The 17,701-nt window shown below is 42.7% G+C and overlaps 2 protein-coding genes across 3 annotated transcripts; both read left to right on the forward strand.

Moving 5' to 3' along the window:
* The first annotated feature begins 1,592 nt into the window (after nucleotides 1–1,592).
* On the forward strand, nucleotides 1,593–11,356 carry dnajb5 (DnaJ heat shock protein family (Hsp40) member B5). Of its 2 annotated transcripts, none has more exons than XM_006784171.3 (4): nucleotides 1,593–1,757; nucleotides 2,959–3,222; nucleotides 3,941–4,602; nucleotides 9,346–11,356. In XM_006784171.3, exons 2-4 carry the CDS (start codon nucleotides 3,012–3,014, stop codon nucleotides 9,577–9,579), a joined length of 1,107 nt encoding a protein of 368 aa, XP_006784234.2. In that variant the 5' UTR covers nucleotides 1,593–1,757; nucleotides 2,959–3,011; the 3' UTR covers nucleotides 9,580–11,356. The 2 variants fall into 2 exon arrangements, with proteins under 2 accessions (XP_006784234.2, XP_006784233.2); XM_006784170.3 differs by lacking the exon at nucleotides 1,593–1,757 and adding an exon at nucleotides 2,193–2,311.
* A 1,889-nt stretch (nucleotides 11,357–13,245) lies between these two features.
* Nucleotides 13,246–17,688, forward strand: akr1a1a (aldo-keto reductase family 1, member A1a (aldehyde reductase)). Its single transcript, XM_006784173.3, has 9 exons — nucleotides 13,246–13,327; nucleotides 13,914–14,011; nucleotides 14,114–14,233; nucleotides 15,135–15,286; nucleotides 15,398–15,593; nucleotides 15,669–15,718; nucleotides 16,877–17,026; nucleotides 17,127–17,286; nucleotides 17,560–17,688. The coding sequence occupies exons 2-9, from the start codon at nucleotides 13,931–13,933 to the stop codon at nucleotides 17,686–17,688; spliced, it is 1,038 nt and encodes a 345-aa protein (XP_006784236.1). The 5' UTR covers nucleotides 13,246–13,327; nucleotides 13,914–13,930.
* Nucleotides 17,689–17,701: the final 13 nt, after the last annotated feature.

The raw sequence follows: 17,701 nt of genomic DNA on the forward strand, positions 1-17,701 counted from the left end.
GGCAGTCACATTCCCAAGCACGAATAGCACTCCACCACTAACCAGCTGTTCTTGTGGGACAGCTGCACTGGCTCGAAGTCCCTCCCCGCTGCCAAAACACACACCTATCGAGACGCACAGGAATGTCTCCCCAGTGCCCTGTACAGCTATACGCCAGTTCTCTTCGTGCTTGCTTTATTTTGAATGTTAAGCGTGTGTGAGGACATGCATTCACGCGTGTGTCAGACAGACTCCTCCATTGAGACGCCCACTTTTCTCGCACCTCCTCGCCAGTCCAGTGGGGAGTGATGACTCAAACCTAAATGAGCCTTTATTTCTCTCTCATTATCTCTCCCCGTCTCAATTCGACAAGAAGCGTTTCACCCTGCTGGGTGTACCTTCCTGTGCACTTAACGCTAAAAGTCATCAATAATGACTCAGACCTCCGCATTATATGCAATTTTCTTCTACTTTTTTTAAAAGCTAAGTAGGCTGCTCCTTGATCTGATCTGCACAAAGGAATATTTCTCCTTTGAGATGTGATGTGTGGAATGAAATCTCCCTGCAGTGAAAGACGGAAAAAAAAATCTCCAAATAAGGCAAATTTTATTGAACAAGATCTATTTAATGTATCTCTGGGGATTTTAAGCACGTGGCCACCACTCTTCTCTACTGTTACCCACACTTTGTCTTTAGGTCCTACATCTGGTATCTGAGTTCATATTAATGTGAAGATTAATAGATTTCACATATTACAAGATGTGAAATCTTGTAATATCAGGTTCACTTGTACACAAGGACAGTCTAGGGGTCACTCTGAGCTTTAAGACCATTTGTCAACAAGTTTGGGTAAGTTTAACTATTTGTTTGGGAATCCTCACTAGTAAAGCACATAACCTGATGAAGGCCTAAATGTGGATGCTTATTGCTTACTGATTTGTTCAAATTAAGACTTATTATATATACTTATATACTTATATAATAAGACATTATTTAGAAGCTGTGTATGTGTTGAATCTCTACCAAACATCAACCTTGATGGAGCCATTTTTACTCTCCAACAATCTCCAAGCAGCTCTGGGTCAAGGTTCAGGGTCAGATGGATTATTTTGGAAATGGCTAAACTTGGATTTATAATAATAGGTGAAAGGCTTAAAGATTGGGAGGGAAAAAGATAATCTATGTGTTGGGGATGAGGTTAAGTGTAAAAGTGAAAAAATTAAAAATAAGATTTGGGTTGAGGATGTAATGGGTTTTTGAGGGATGAGAAAGCGTGAAAGTTGAGGTTTGGTGTTGAGAAAGTAGGATGTGACTGTGAATAGATGTTAACTTTTCACAAAGATAGAAGATGAAAATGCGTGTGTGTGAAAGAGGGGAGTCATCACATGACTCAGCAGTCAGTGTTTATACCGACTAAATCCAGGCACGACTGCAGGATCACACGCATTAACACACACCGCTTTCTTTTTCCTTTAAAAAGAAAAAAAAATTAAAGCAAGGAATCAGGACGACGCCTCTCCAAATATGTCCACCCAAGCCCCAGACCTGCAAGCGTGGACTGCCCATAAATCAAAAAGTTAAACCAATGCCACTAATTTAACTTAATCCTAAATAGAAATCAGCCTGTGCTGTTTGTGTGTATGTGAGCAGACCCTGAACAAAGAGTGCTGCTGGCTGCTGGCTGACAGAGGGTTGGGTCTGCTCTCCCGGCTGCGATTTTCAGACACAGGACCAGAATCGGAAACAAGGCAGCAGCAGCAGCAGGAGGAGCAGGCTCGGTAAGGAAATGTTTTGACGCTTTTTAAGGAAAAGCTTTCTATATTTGCGAAATTTCAAAGTCGGGTGGACCAGAAAAGAACACGACTGCGGAGAAGCGGGGTTAGGTTTATCAACCATCACCAGAGTGAAAGGAGTTATTAAAAATCGAATACAGCCCCACATCAAAGAAGTTACAATCACTTAGTAACTTTTTCATAGATTCCTTGCGCACCCATGCGTTAATCCCTTTTTAGAGAACGGTACCCTGCTTTTTAAAAATATATATAATTATTATTAATAATATTATTATTACCCACGGTGGATGTAGACTCGAAGGTTCATGGACATTTGTCCGAGATTTTTCAGAGAAACGTCAGGGGGATCTCGGTGTTTGGTCACCGGTTATTTCAGAGCCAGTGATCCTCCCGGCGTCCTGACGTCAATTTATAAGGACCCAGCAGCATCAGAGCAGCAGGCAGGCAGACAGCAGGGGCTGAAGGGAAGAAAGACAGAGAGAGACAGGGAGAAGCCGGGCCATGCTGTTCTGATTCTTCATTAATTGCAAAGCTTCCTGGTAGGATTTTGCTTGTATTTCTTCTCACTGTCCATTTATTCGTTTTTTATTTTTTAGGCTTTTCCTTTCTGTCGGAATGTGAGTCAGATTAAACCCGTCGTTGGTTTTTACAGTGGCACAAATAAAGCTGAAATTGTCACGCTAAAGGATTTTTTTTTCCGTGGGAGTGGGCTTTACTGTAATAGCGAACGGTTTCTGTAGCAGCAGATAGTCAGGGTGTTTTAGTGTTACAGATGAAACCAGGCTTTCCCCTGCCTTGTGCGCTCCCGCTGTGTCCACCGCAGTGCTTCGGCGAAGCGCTTCTGCCTGTCCATTTGGGGTTTTATGCCCGGATGGTTAAACAAAACTGGGATGGAGGCAGATAATCATCACCATTATTATTAAAGTATTATCTATACCCTGCCTAACAGGCTGAGCTGGTCGCCAGAAGCCCTGTGATGAATTAGATGAAGGGGGATTCCTCGGCACTCTTGATTTTTCAGCAGTGAAAGCAGCACCTTCTATTTCCAGCTACAGCATCAGTAAATAGTGTTCACAGTAAAACCCTAATGGATGCAGTCCACTCTGCACCTTTGCCAACTCAAATATAACCTCTCCTTCAGCTAGTATCCATCTTAAGACTCTAAAGTAGTCTTGTGTCTCACCAGTGACTGACAACAGCCTGAGCTGAAGAGGGGGTCCCATTCCTGAGAGTGCCACCATGGGGAAGGACTACTACAAGACCTTGGGCATCCCTAAGGGCTCCAACGAGGAGGAAATCAAGAAGGCCTACCGGCGCATGGCGCTCCGCTTTCACCCGGACAAGAACAAGGATCCTAGCGCAGAGGAGAAGTTCAAGGAGATCGCAGAAGCCTATGAGGTGCTGAGTGACCCCAAGAAGAGGGTGGTCTATGATCAGCTGGGAGAGGAAGGTAAGGAGAGGGCGTTCTGGGTCATTTGAGTGCAAGGGGTCAGAGAGTGCAGGCTTTGTTAGTGAAGCCTTAGCCTGGGTTATGATGGATTAAGTTGTTATTGAAATAGCTCAGGAACCATCTCATATCGCAGCTTGGTGGGTTTCAGTCACTGAAGTAATAATGCCGTCTCTTCCATGTTTTCATGTTTATGTGCTGGCACATGTTTAATTTTCTGTTGTTGTCTTCGGTGTCAACAACACTTACCAGCTCTAATACCTTCTAGTCTACCTCAGCTGCCCGTGGAGTGTGTATGTAACTCTGTGTGCGTGTCTGTGTGGTGTGCTAGATGACAGACAGATGGCATAAGACCATTACGTGGTTCAGATATGAATAGCAGCGACTGCTGTAGTTTGCATTTGTGGGTGTTCTGTGCATGTGTCTCTGCTGAAAACGTGTGCGTGTAAGTGTGTGTTTTTGTGCGAGTGTGTTGGATGGAGTGACCTGAGTTTCTCCAACAGCAGTGCTTTTGGAAGACCGGTGATGCTGTGGGATTTTTCCCACCTACGCGGGCACCACTCTTCTCTCTACTGTTACCCGCACTTTGTGTTTAGGTCCTACGTCTGGTATCTGAATTCATATTATTGTGTGTTTTTTAGCGGGTGGGTGTTTGAGTGTGTGCATGTGAGGACTCACGTTCTTGTTCTCTTTCTCTCTCTCTCTTTTTTAAATCTCTCAGGCTTAAAAACAGGAGGCAGCAGCTCTTCGGGTCCTCCTGGAAGTTCATCGTACCACTACACTTTTCATGGAGATCCTCATGCCACCTTTGCCTCCTTCTTCGGTGGCTCCAACCCCTTTGATATGTTTTTCGGCTCCAACCGCAGTCACAGTCGCTCCAACGGCTTTTCCTTTCACAACGACCACAGCAATGACACGGAGCAGGACGCGGAAATGGACGAGGATGATCCCTTTACCCATTTTGGGAGGCAGTTTGGCTTTCCGGGGGGGATGAACAATGGCTTCCCAGGGGAAGGCCGCAGGAGGAGAGGTGTACCATCAGAGCGCCTCGGGACCAACCGAAAGCAGCAGGATCCTCCGGTCGTCCACGAGCTGAAGGTCTCGCTGGAAGAGATCTTCCACGGCTGCACCAAGCGCATGAAGATCACGCGCCGCAGGTTGAACCCAGACGGACGGAGCATGAGGACGGAGGACAAGATCCTCAACATTATCATCAAGAAAGGCTGGAAGGAGGGGACCAAGATTACTTTCCCAAAGGAAGGGGACGAGACCCCTGAGAACATTCCCGCCGACATAGCGTTTGTGCTTAAAGACAAAGGGCACGCCCACTTCAAAAGAGACGGTTCCAACATAATCTATAACTGCAAGATCAGCCTAAAAGAGGTGCGCCTGTCTCCTTTGATTTAACTTCCCTCTCTCTTCTGTCTTGTCTTCTGATTTTCCCTCTGTCACCAGTTGAACTCTCTTTGTTGCTGTTCTACATGTAGTTGTAGATAATGCTGCCAAGCTTCTGATGTTGATTCTCAGTGGAGCAGTCCCAAGTTAATTTTTAATGAAGATGTGCAAAGTTTGAACTAAAAATACAAATTATTCATGTCATTCAGCCCAGAGAGGTGTGTCTGTAATTTAACAGTGCTGGGTGGGTGGTCATATCAAACATACCAAGGTGGGAGAGTGTGTGCATCAGAGTCTCTGCCACTGCGCTGTGACAGAGGAAGCCAGAATGTGGTGTATTTGTGTGACTGGCACAAAGCCATTATCCTGCACACTGTATGAAAACATATGCATCAATACATAAATAGACACACAAGCACAAAGCTGCACACAAGCAAGTGTGTGTGTGTGTGCACACACTCTCCATCTTCAAGCGTATCTGCCAACACACTCCGTTAAAGACGGATTGCAGTGTGACATTGGTGATGATCCAGGCTGTTATTACTGTGACTGGCAGGACATTTAATTAGAGGGCAGCGAGTCCAGCACCAGCTCTGCTCTGGCTCTATATTAGACAAACTTTAATGTTTCTAATAGCGCTGCCACTCACTGGACTGCTCTCCACGTGATCTGCTTAATGGCAAGTGTTCTCAAATACCTGGAGATGTCAGGGGAGATGTTGTTTTTACTCAACTCGGGCCCGTTTTTTTTTTTTTTTTAGCAGGTTTCCTCTAAAAGCAGCACTGACTCTCGCACCGTGCAGTTAATGCGCTGGAAAATAAGTGCGTCTGCACACGGAAAGACAATGAAGCCTAAGTTGACGAGAGCACATTAGAGTTTGTTGAGTCACATTAAGCAGGGGATGGTACTTGATCAAACCAGCACAGTGATTAGGCTTGCACTGCAGAACTCCCGCAGCTAAAACCCTCTGCTCCCACAGCAGCCAGATAAGAGACTTAATTTCTGACGCAGCTAAAGTTGAGATGGAGAAGCGAAGGGGAACTGTGGCAGGGATGTGTGTGTCGGGGGGGTATCTAGGGAATATTAGGGAAGTGGGTCAGATGATTCAGTATCCAAAGCAAATAAGAGCTCATATTCCACCGCTCTCCTGAAGATGTGATGCTAAATACTGCAGTAAAATCACAGCACCAGATGCATGCCGCATGCTAGAAAACCTACCACGCATAATGTGGCAAATGTTATCCAGTTCTTCAGTAGAGAATATAGCTTCACTAATGAGATGATTGATTATATTAGCAAAAATCTCTGCAAGTGCTCATTACAAAGTAAAAACCAAAAGGGGTGAGACTGAGGCATGCTGATATTTGCAATCGTCTTTCTGAAGCAGGTATCTCCATTTAGTCATATTTTGGCTGCTGTATGAGTCTCCAGATATTTGGCTGTTCAGTTTTGCTGTCTGCCTGAAGCATGCCCTGATCAGCGGCTCAGTTTAGTGTCTCCAAGTTTGTTTGGCTATGCTATAAACTCCTGGGAGACATTAGCAGAGGTAACATTCAGCCCTGCTGTCTTTTCACTGTGACAGTCAGAAGCAATTTGAGAGTTTACCTCAAATATGACACACTGGCTTCCCTGAAACCAGTCTATATTAGGATCTATAGGTAGGCTCTATGGCAATAATTAAGCCTCTGAGTTGTCTAGCTCCTGTCATTGCTGTAAAATCCACATCCAGGACAACTGTGGCTGCTGGGCTCTAAAGGCAGCGTGGACAGCTTTTTTGCAGCTCTCTGGCAAATAACTGCTGAATCTATGGGAGTAAGACAGCATTTGCATTTTGCAGCATCTGTTGTGTGTAGCATTAGCAACCAGTATTTCAGGACAGGCTCTGTGACAGGCGGCCCACACTTGTAAGGACACTTCGGACTATGAGCACGCCTTAAGCTGGCTTTGACAGCTAAATGTAACAAAACTGTTGGGTTTTAACAGTGAAAGTTAACATTAGCATATGGCCCTCAGTAATACAAGTCTAGGAAATGTTCTTTCAAATATAGCAAAAAGTGACACTTTTTGCTATATTTGAAAGAACATGACGTGTCAGTTTCTAAAGCCTTCAGTGGCTTTAGAAACAGTGCAATCAGTGCAATCAGTGGGCCCTCGGATCAGCTGGCAATGTGTGTTGAGCGTCATGGCAACCTGTCTGTGTGCGAGACGTGCGTTAGTCAATGGAGCTGTCCATAACTGAAGGATGAGCCACTGCTCTCCACTGCAGTCAAAGAAATCACCCTCTAATGTATGTGATGGGTTAAAGGATGATGATGATGTCATGGCTGGAAAACTTGGTCCTGTGAAGCAGCTGCTCTCCAGGCCACATTTACACCTCAGTTTCTTTTCAAAGAAACAGGCACAGCCTGAAAATCTTCCAATTAGTACAATAGTGTCTAAGCGCATGGATTGGCTCTTGGAGCTATTACTCTGGGCAAAAATCACAATTACACCAGAAGGGGATTGAATTTATACATCTCTAGCTATTGAGTATCTTAATCCTTCAGGGATTTGATCTTTTATGATACCCAGGTGATATACGTGATCTCCCTTTTTATATCTAGCACCACTACAGTTACCTGTACTAGATGCACACTCACTGCTTTATTAGGTAGGTATGTAGTACTGGATTGGACATGCTTTTGGTTTGCTATAAGTCTGCTGGAAACAGAGGTGCTGGAGATTTTAGTCCATATTGACATGAAAGCATCAGACAGATACTGCAGATTTGTCAGCTGCACATCCATGATGTGAAATCCAGTTCCACAACATCCCAGAGCCACTATGTTGGATTGAGAAAGCCATTTGAGTACAGTGTTTAAGAATCCCGTATTAGATTATTTGAGCTTTGTGACATGGTGTGTTATCCTGCTGGAAGCAGCCAACAGAAGATGGGCACACTGTGGTCATAAAGGGATGGCTGTGGTTTAAGTGATGCTCAGTGGGTACAAGCCCAAAGTGTGCCAAGAAAATATCTCCCACACCAGCAGCGTGAACCATTAATAAAAGGAAGGAGGAATCCATGCTTTCATGTTGTTCATGCCAAATTTGGACCCTACCATGTGAATATCATGCCATAAATAGAGATTTATCAGACTGAATGTTTTTCCATCCTTCTATTGTTCAATTTTGGTGAGCCCTTGTAAATTGTAGCTTTAGTTTTTTGTTCTTAGCTGACATGAGTGTGGTGTTCCTGCTGCTGTAGCCCATCTGCTTCAAGGTACGACGCGTTGTGCATTCAGAGATGCTCTCTTGCATACCTTATTTGTAATGTGTGGTTATTTGAGTTGTTTTTTCCTTCTTATTAGATCAAAGCACTTCTCTGCTGATCTCTGGCATCGACAAGGCATTTTCACCCAGTAAACTGACACTCACTGGATATTTTCTCTTTTTTTGGAACACGGCCTGTAAACACTAGGGATGGTTGTGTTGGAAAATCCCAGTAGATCAGCAGTTTCTGAAATATTCAGACCAGCCTGTCTGACAGCAACAACCACGTGTCACGTTCAGAGTCATTTAAATCACATTTCTTCCTCATTCTGATGCTCTGTTTGAACTGCAAATGCATTGAGTTGCTGCCATATCTAATAAAGTGGCTGGTGAGTGTATTTCATCAGTCTTAGCTGTAAATGCATTTAAAAGTAGCACAGTAACAATAGCAACATGCTGTTAAAATTGGTCTATACCTGATGAACGGTCACATTTTTATCTCCTCGGCTAAAGGTTAATGGAGCCAGTAACAAATGGCATAAGAGAGCCGACCCTTTAACAACTTTAAAATGTTTAATTTTAATTTCTATACCTTTCTTTGTCTTAGAGTAGTTTCAGGAATCTCCAAATTAGGCTTCTGTTTCCCTGTCTTCATTATTTAACCTAACCCTTTAGCTCACAGTGAATTATACTGCTGATCATTCTCGCTGGTTTTCTCTCTCTTTTCCACACCTTTTTATAGTATGTATTTACTGTTTTATTTGTAGTGATGTATTTTTCAAGTGTTATATTTTTAAAAAAAGGGAAGTCCATTCACACAGTTGTGGATTTAAATAGTTCTTTCCATTAAGTGCAAATCTGGTGAATGATGCTCACTGGAAAGCCTGTGAAGTCGTGATAACCGGAAAGTCTCTGTGTTTAGTTTAGCGCTCTCTACACGGACTGGATGCATCAGGCACTGTGATAAGGAGGTGAGGCATGTGAGTGAGTGTGCGTCTGTGCATGTGTGTGTTTGTGTGCATGTGGGGATCTGACAGGCCCTCCAACTATTTACGAGCTCAGCCGATTCCTGCCTCACTTCATTAGTCCCAGCTATGAGACCGTTGCTAAAATTAGTCCCCTGTGCAATGTGGGGCCCTGCAACGCTGACACACTTACACACATGCACACACACAGACACACACACACTCGCACACAAAGACTAGAAAACTTTCCCACTGCCAAGTCATGTTTTCCTAAATGTTCCTGTTCCAAATACTGCTCTTTCGACCCCCGCAGTGCTGTCAGTACAATTTCTTTTCTTCACATACTTTTACACACACCACACCGAAAGCACAACAAATACTGCCTCCCGATAGCGTACTGGGGGAAGATATGAAGACTGCAGACTTTAACAAAACATTACATCACCGAGATATTCATGGATTTGGCATTTTATTCCTATTAATGATATTAACCCTTTCAATCTCCTCTCTTCTCCAGGCGTTGTGTGGCTGCACAGTTAGCATTCCCACGCTGGAAAACCGCATCATCTCCCTCCCTTGTCACGACATCATCAAGCCAGGGACGGTGAAACGACTCCGAGGCGAAGGCCTGCCTTTTCCAAAGAACCCCTCACAGCGTGGTGACCTCATCGTGGAGTTTTCGGTCCGTTTTCCCGACAGGATCCCGCCTCAGTCCAGAGAAATTATCAGACAGCACCTCCCCCAGTCCTAGAAATACACATCTCTAACTCCTCCACCACAAACTCCAGACTAAACCTGAGGAAAAAAACTACACTCCTTCATCTACTCCTTCTTTGTTTGTAGTTACCCTCATGTCCCTGTGAATGAATACAGCTTTGAACATGTGCTGTAATAATTTAGGGACTTCACAAAAGAAAGAATGGCAGTATCAGGATGTAAAGTACTCATATTTATTTTGTCTTTCAGCCCAAACGCGCACGCAGACAGACACACACAGACCCACAAATACACACACAAGCACCCTGAGCAGCGGAGCGGTGCTGAGGATGGGCTCAGCACGATTCTGGTTTTTAAGGGAACCTCTTTTCTTAACTGTTTTATACGGATTTATCAGTGGTTTTATATGCCGTCTGACTCTGATCCTCGTCTTTTTGTGATAGGATAAAGCGTGAAATATTTTATAACGAGAACAGGATTTTGTTTTCCAAACATGTCAAAATAGGATTGCTTAATTTTTACATTAAATGTACCAGCAGCTTCAGTGGTTTTTAGCATAGCCTTTCCTTTGGCACATGCCAGAGTTTTTCTTTTTTCTTCCCGCCCTTTCAATCTAATAAAGAATGTGCTTGAAAATCTGTAGGCCATTAGTATGATCTGTCTCCCCTAAAATATCCCTAGACGTGCAGTGCCACAGAGCTCTAAAAACTCTTGCATTACTCCAATGATATTAGCATAGTTTAGCTGCAATGGAAAAATCTGGGAATGACAATCACGTAACTGTAACAGCAGTGTAAGTTTAGATATCTGCACATAATATCGGTGCTTTCCCTTCTGAGCTGTGAACTGAATAGGCTGGCTCAATATCTGAGGGACATTTAGGTGCCTTAGCCCGGTGTCATACCACATATGTGAACACACATACAGGTCACACTATAATAAAGACAAATAGCCATGAACACAACACATGATGCCCTATGCTGTGTTAGGCGTTACCACCAGGACCTGGTAATTTTATAAAAAATGAATTAAAAAAACGGTAAGCAAGCTATGTAAAGTAATTCACCTTACTGTACTGTATGTAAGAAGGATCATTTCTAGGAAGTGATTTGATACAAGACTGGTGATTTTTGCCAATTCGTCTTTGTAAAGTGCCATACAAGTAATTGCTGGATTTCCCAGAGGAATGCAAGCGTGACGTTAGACCGATTCCTGTGGGAAAGCCAGCTTTGTTGTGGGGTATTCTGCTTTCTCTTGTGGCATTTGAAGGCCATGTCTCGGTGCTACTGTGAGCAATGCCAAAAAGTAGACCGCATTGTTGTCTACTTTTTTGGTTACATGGAGTCCTCAGTTTCCGATGTGATAAATGCCTCTGTTCCCTAACAGCTGTACATCAAACGTTACAAACTGTACGTAGTGCAAATAGAAAAACTGTTCTCTGTCTCAGCTGCAGGGGACGCCCTTGAGCTCTTCCTCGCTGTAATTTGCAGCAGTGGTGATAATATGTGTGGGTTATGCTGACAGTCCTAGTAGGTCGTATAAATGAGGTGTACAGGAAAATATTTGAATGCTTCGTGTTTGATAAATTCTCTTTTATATTGTGAAAGACAAAACTATGAGATGATATGTTTTTGTTTTTTTTCTCTTTGGGGAGAGACTTGAATGACTTGTGTGATGGTCCTGTGGCAACAACCAGGCTTAACAAGTGCTGCTGCTGCTAATCAAAGACTCACTTACACTGCTTATTGTGCATATGCCAATATCTATGAATTTTTCAAAATGAAAACAAATAAACCAAATGTGTGAAGTTAGCACTTTGCTTCATTTTCATTTATTGCTGCTTGAGAACAAGTACCAGTTCCTAATAACATTCACCTCAAAGTGCTTTACATTCTAAGAAAAACTCAAAACCTCAAGGAGGGGGGAGGAGAAAAGACCAACATGCAACATTATATAAGATTAAAACCCTTCTCAGCACACAACAGCGACAACAAACATACCTTAACCTGGTAATTTTGCCTCTTTTACACCACCACAGTGGAGTTTAAACCAGGCATAAAGATGTATTTGAAGTGCAGATTCTCTGATTTCATTAGAGGGGTTTTACAAAACACCTCCATTCACTGCTTAACAATTATGGCCATTGGCTGACAACCAATTTCATGGCCAACTGAGGCCTGTTTTCTCATTATTCCAGGATAAACCGTAATATCCATGGCTCGGACAGTCTCGGTCATTGTGTCCTTGGGCAAGATACTTCACCTACCGCCTACTGGTGATGGCCAGAAGGGCCGATGGTGCGATATGGCAGCCTCGCTTCTGTCAGTCTGCCCCAGGGCAGCTGTGGCTACAACTGTAGCTTGCCTCCACCAGTGTGTGAATGTGTGTGTGAATGGGTGGATGACTGGATGTGTAAAGCGCTTTGGGGTCCCTAGGCGGGACTAGTAAAAGCGCTATACAAATACAGGCCATTTACCATATTGATGGAAATGAAGGCGGATGCCATAAGACTAACAAAACCAAATACGAGTAGTTTTCACTGTGTTGTAGACCTTCTGTATTTATTTTCATAATTGAATGTAGACGTTTGAAGGATAGGCCTACCAGAGAGTGTTCTTGACTTTGTTAGATGTTGTTTCTCTTAACCATGCACATAATTATGTCTTTGAGCACCATATTTGTCTCCTGTGGTACCAAAATTAAGTTCATCACTTGGAGTCCATTCCAACTCCATATCTTCTATCTGCGCCATTTATCATTAAATAACAAAGGAACAGATCTCACCTGGCCATGAAACTGCGTGTCAGACGATAATTTTTAAGTATCGGAAAATGGGAGACTATAAATGGCTGTAATTTCTAAAAAGTTAATGCAATACTTTGGTAAAATGCTTTGAATTAAAGCTAAAAGTTTGCACTTCAGTCACACTGTTCGAGTTCTGTTTGATCTGAAATCTTCTGTGGTTGCGTACAGAGGCAAGAGTGGACAGCATAGAAAGACATTCACGGGTATGACCAATTTAGAATCGTTACTTAAGTTTCACGAATGTTATTCGGACCCTCAGGAGTACCATGCAGGCACAGGGAAAACATGCAAGCTCCACACAGAAAGGCCCCAGCCATCCAACATGAACCAGTAACTGTCTTGTTAAACACTTTACCACCATGACACCTGCCTGTCCTTACCTTGCTTGTAAAGTTAAAATTGTTGGGTTTTCTGTATTTATATTTTTGCTTTGCGCATGAAGGCCACTGTAATACATTTATCTGACCGTTTTTATTACAGTTGTAAGGTTAACAAGATCCATCCAAGATTTGTTTGTCTAATCTTCAGTCATGGTTTTGTTTAACTTCATGTTTGAAGACTAAATTATTCGACATTTCTTTAGAGAAAATAGTCAAAAGAATGTAAACAAATCTCTGTATCAAAACTATTTTTTCGTCTTCCCTGCTGCATTCATCTTCTCAGACATAGATAGAGGGATAGATTATTGATTTGATTGGGCATTTAAGGTTAGCAAGATCAAAACTGGAATAAGACTCCAAATTCTGATAGTAATATGGAAGTAAAAATTGAGCAGCCACCAGGACCTCTAAACAAATAAATCTGCCCTGTGACCCTGGACATGAATGTTTAACAGCGAGCATGGTGGAATTTGGACATTTTCCATCAGCCGTAGTTACAGATAAACATATGAAGACAGACTCTGACCTCAGCGTGCTAAAATTCTGATGGACCCAACCTTCAACTGATCGCCAGTTCATCTTCTGAAGCGATTCCAGGTACGAGAAGAAAGACTTTATATTCAAATGCTGGTTGTGTTTGATGGTTACTGGTTTAAATGTTTTCTCCTGCACCCTGGGCAGAGCAAAGGGAAGGTGATCTGTGCTGGGAGATCACGTGAAACAACTGCAGTGCCTGATGAGCAAAGTCTGTGTGTGCGCCCCACATGTTGAGGATAAAACAGGCAATTAGCGAACCATGGAAAGGCTGCCTGAGATGTGCTCCAGTAACTCTGCACTGTGACGAATGGCATCTAGCCGCATCAGCCATTTCTTGCGACGGGGCTGAGTTCACAAAGAGTTTATATTTTCACCGAAACACAGTTTTAAGCTCAAATGGCAAAAGAACAGCTAATAACAGAAAAGTGGGTCAGCAAGCAAGACGATTGCTTGTTAAAGGAATTTGCATATGTAGAGTATATGATTCATACACATGACCCCAGCTGTATTGCAGAGTTAATGAACTCATATGTGTTTTAATCAGTGATTCAGTGTTAAGACTTGGTCATGATGACCAGACAACTAAGCCTCATATGAACTCGCGAGTGAAGACCTCACACACTCCTCTTTGTCTTTTCTCCGCCAGGTTCTCGGAGTTGGAGCATGAACACCTTTGTGACTCTCTCGACACGGCAGAGGATGCCCGTGATTGGACTCGGCACATGGAAAAGTACCCCGGGAAAGGCAGGGACATAAACACTCACACAGAGTTAGCAGGTCCAACAAATGTTTTTGGACATGGTAGAATTTTAAAGAAAGCTTACGTCTGTCTCTGTGTGTTCTCAGGTGAAGCAGGCGGTGCATACAGCTTTAGAGTGCGGATACAGGCACTTTGATTGTGCTGCTGTTTATGAGAATGAACAGGAGGTTGGAGAGGCTCTGGCTCTCTGGGTGGGTCCAGGAAAGGTGAGCCTTGGTGGTCTTTTAATCAGCTCCAGGTGCCTTTATTCTCTTCACGTCCGCCACATCAGTAGGCTGGTGTGGACACGTAGCATAAAAATACATACAAAAGTAAAAACTACAAATATTTAGCCAAACTTTTCAAAGCAATCCACATGCTTTCTTGACTCAGAGCTTTAAAAGTGAGCTTTAGAATGATATTAAGAATTGTAGGAGCTATCTGCTGGACCATGTAATAGGGTAGCCTATCAGACACATGCAGTGCTACTGTGAGCAAATTAATTATTATTATTATTTATTTATTTATTTTTACAATTAAATAGAATTTCCTGGCAGTTATTTCATGTTTCAGGCTTTACAGTGTTAACTGATAAATCTACTGACATTCAGCTAAAAACGGATAAATATTTTCAGTTTAGTCACATAAACAAACAAGATATCTGCTCCTTATCTTACCTGTGAAGTGTTTTTCTGTTGATTGTTGCTGTTGTTTATTAAACCTGAGGGCCACTGCAGGGTTAGAGATGTATGACAGTTTTAGTTATATTTCTGAGGTTAGGAAGCTCTGCCAAGATGTTTTTTCATCTATACTTCTCTCATGGGTTTTTTGTTGTTGTTGTTGTTTTCAAATAAATGTCAGAAACCCAAATAACATAATGTTTCTTTAAAGAAGAGCTTAAAGAGTGTATACAAACCACTGTGTCAGCAAATGGTTTCGAAGAAGTGGTTAATATTTGGTCTGTAAGCCAAAACATGTAGATAAAGATTGGTTTTAACATAGGTTCAAGTCTGCAGTTCACTACCATCAGGCTCAAACTTGTCACTGTCTGTAATGTGCCCTGTTCAAGTGTTTCCCTGTATTCAGAGCAGTCATTTGTTTGTATCCGTGTCATACTTTCCGCTCCAGGCTCTGCAACGTGAAGAAGTGTTTGTGACTTCCAAACTGTGGAACACCAAACACGACCCCCAGGATGTTGAAGAGGCATGCAAGACCAGTTTAGCACATCTGGGTCTCTCCTACCTGGACCTATACCTCATGCACTGGCCCATAGCATTTCAGTGAGTAACTACACACACTCAGTAATGTTAATACGTCTCCATCTGGCTGTAACTGAGCAGAGATTGAATTGTCACTTTACCTGAAGCAGCTATTCTGTGTGGGCGTTTCAGGAGGGGGAAGGAACTGATGCCTCGAAAGGAAGATGGAAGCATTTGTTACTCTGACACACACTACAGGGATACTTGGACTGCCATGGAGAGCCTCGTAGATAGAGGGCTAGTCAAGGCTATAGGTCTGTCCAACTTCAATGCCAGGCAGACTGATGACATCATAAGCATGGCCAGACACAAACCTGTAGTAAACCAGGTGCAGCTACATTTTTTCAGCTCTGTTCAAACAAGTCAGTAAACTGTAACTAATAATTGTGTGTCTGTGTTACAGGTTGAATGCCATCCTCATTTGTCTCAAGCAGATCTCCTCTCACACTGTCGGTCAGTTTAATGATTGTTTAACATTCAAACTGGCAGTCATCCTTTCTGAGATTAATATGTCAAAGTAACAAGTCAAGTCAAGTCATCTTTATTTATATAGCACATTTAAAAGACATCAAGTGTCGGCCAAAGTGCTGAACAGAGGGATAATATAATAAAAGAATTAAAATAGAAAGAAAACTCTTTTTTTAAAAAAAAAAAAATTGTAAGACATGTAATATCAAAGAGATCCGAAAGCCTTGGAAAATAAGTAGGTCTTGAGATTCGATTTAAAGACTTCCAAGGATGAAGAGAATTTTATGAAGGGGGGGAGACTATTCCAGAGTCTCGGGGCGGCAATGGAGAAAGCCCTGTCACCTCTAGATTTGAGCTGGGAGTGTGGAACTGATAAAACCATCTGACTGGAGGAGCGCAGAGATCGAGTGGGCAAGTGCAGGCTAAGAAGATCTGAAATGTAACCTGGAGCCAAACCATGGAGGGCTTTAAAAACAAATAATAAAACCTTAAAATCAATTCTATGTTTAACTGGTAGCCAATGTAGAGATGCCAGAACCGGGGTAATATTCTCTCTCTTTCTAGTACCCGTCAGGAGCCTTGCGGCTGCATTTTGAACAAGTTGCAGGCGTGACAGGCTTGAGTGACAAATGCCTAAATAGAGAGAGTTACAATAGTCAAGACGTGACGACATGAAAGCATGGATAACAGTTTCCAGGTCTTTAGATGACAGGATATTTTTGAGTTTAGAAATGCTCCTGAGTTGGAAAAAACTGCCACGAACAACTGAATTTATTTGCTTGTCCAGCTTGAGAGTGGAATCAAAAATGAAACCAAGATTTTTTACATGGGGATGTACATTAGCTGATAATGGGCCCAGATTGTTTCTTATGAGACTAATAGAGTCCTGCTTACTGAAGATTATAATGTCAGTTTTGTCATGATTTAGTTTGAGAAGGTTCAGAGATATCCAGCAATGTATGTCGCTAAGACACTCTGAGACTTTCTGCAGCGTACTATCAGCACCTGGTTTTAGAGAAAGGTAAAACTGTGTATCGTCTGCATAAGAGTGGTAAGAGATCTGGTGTTTCTGAAAAATGGAGCCTAATGGGAGCATGTATAAGGAGAATAAGACCGGACCCAGGTTTCATACCTCCATCTCAGCTCAGTGGGAGTTTGTGTGACAGCTTACAGTCCTCTGGGCAGTGGAGACAGACCCTGGGCCTCCGCTAATGAACCAAGTCTGCTAGCAGATCCTCGACTGGGAGCCATAGCCCAAAGATACAAGAAGACACCGGCCCAGGTTATACTCCAGTAAGGCAGGAAAACTCAAAGTAATACAATCACCACTAATCCCTTTAACAGTTTCCTCCATTTATTTGACTAATCACATGACTCAATGACTCATTTGCAGGTGGCACATTCAGAGGGGTGTTGTGTGTATTCCCAAAAGCGTGACGCCTTCCAGAATCCAGCAGAACTTGAACGTGTTTGACTTTTCCTTGTCAGAAGAGGACACGAAGAGCATTGAATCCTTCAACCACAACAAGCGTTTCATCGCTCCAACAGTCGAGGTAAGTCACCAAGTCTCCTTGGCACCTAAAAACAATTCTGAACTGCTTCTTCCCCCAGAGCCTAAATATTTAGATGTTTATATACCAAAGCATGAACTATTGTAGTCTCCCTCTGGAGAAGGCTCACAGCTGGTGATTTCAGTAGGTCTTGGATTTTAATCAGTTTCTCAGAAGTGTACTGTGAGGTGTTTGGAGTTACTTGGGTATAGTAGTACATTAATAGGCAAATTGTTAAAATAAACCATTAACTACAATTTGCATTTGTTTCTTCAGAGATACGGCAAGAGAGTGTGGAGAGATGCTGAACATCCTCATTTCCCCTTCCATGATGCTTACCGAGTCTCCAGCAAAGTCGATGTATACTTTTTAAGAAGAGTTGTCACTATGACTGTAATTTCATAGTAATTAATAGGTT

This window comes from Neolamprologus brichardi, chromosome 12 (genome assembly GCF_056152115.1).
Source record: "Neolamprologus brichardi isolate AB-2024 chromosome 12, ASM5615211v1, whole genome shotgun sequence".
Lineage (NCBI taxonomy): Eukaryota > Metazoa > Chordata > Actinopteri > Cichliformes > Cichlidae > Neolamprologus > Neolamprologus brichardi.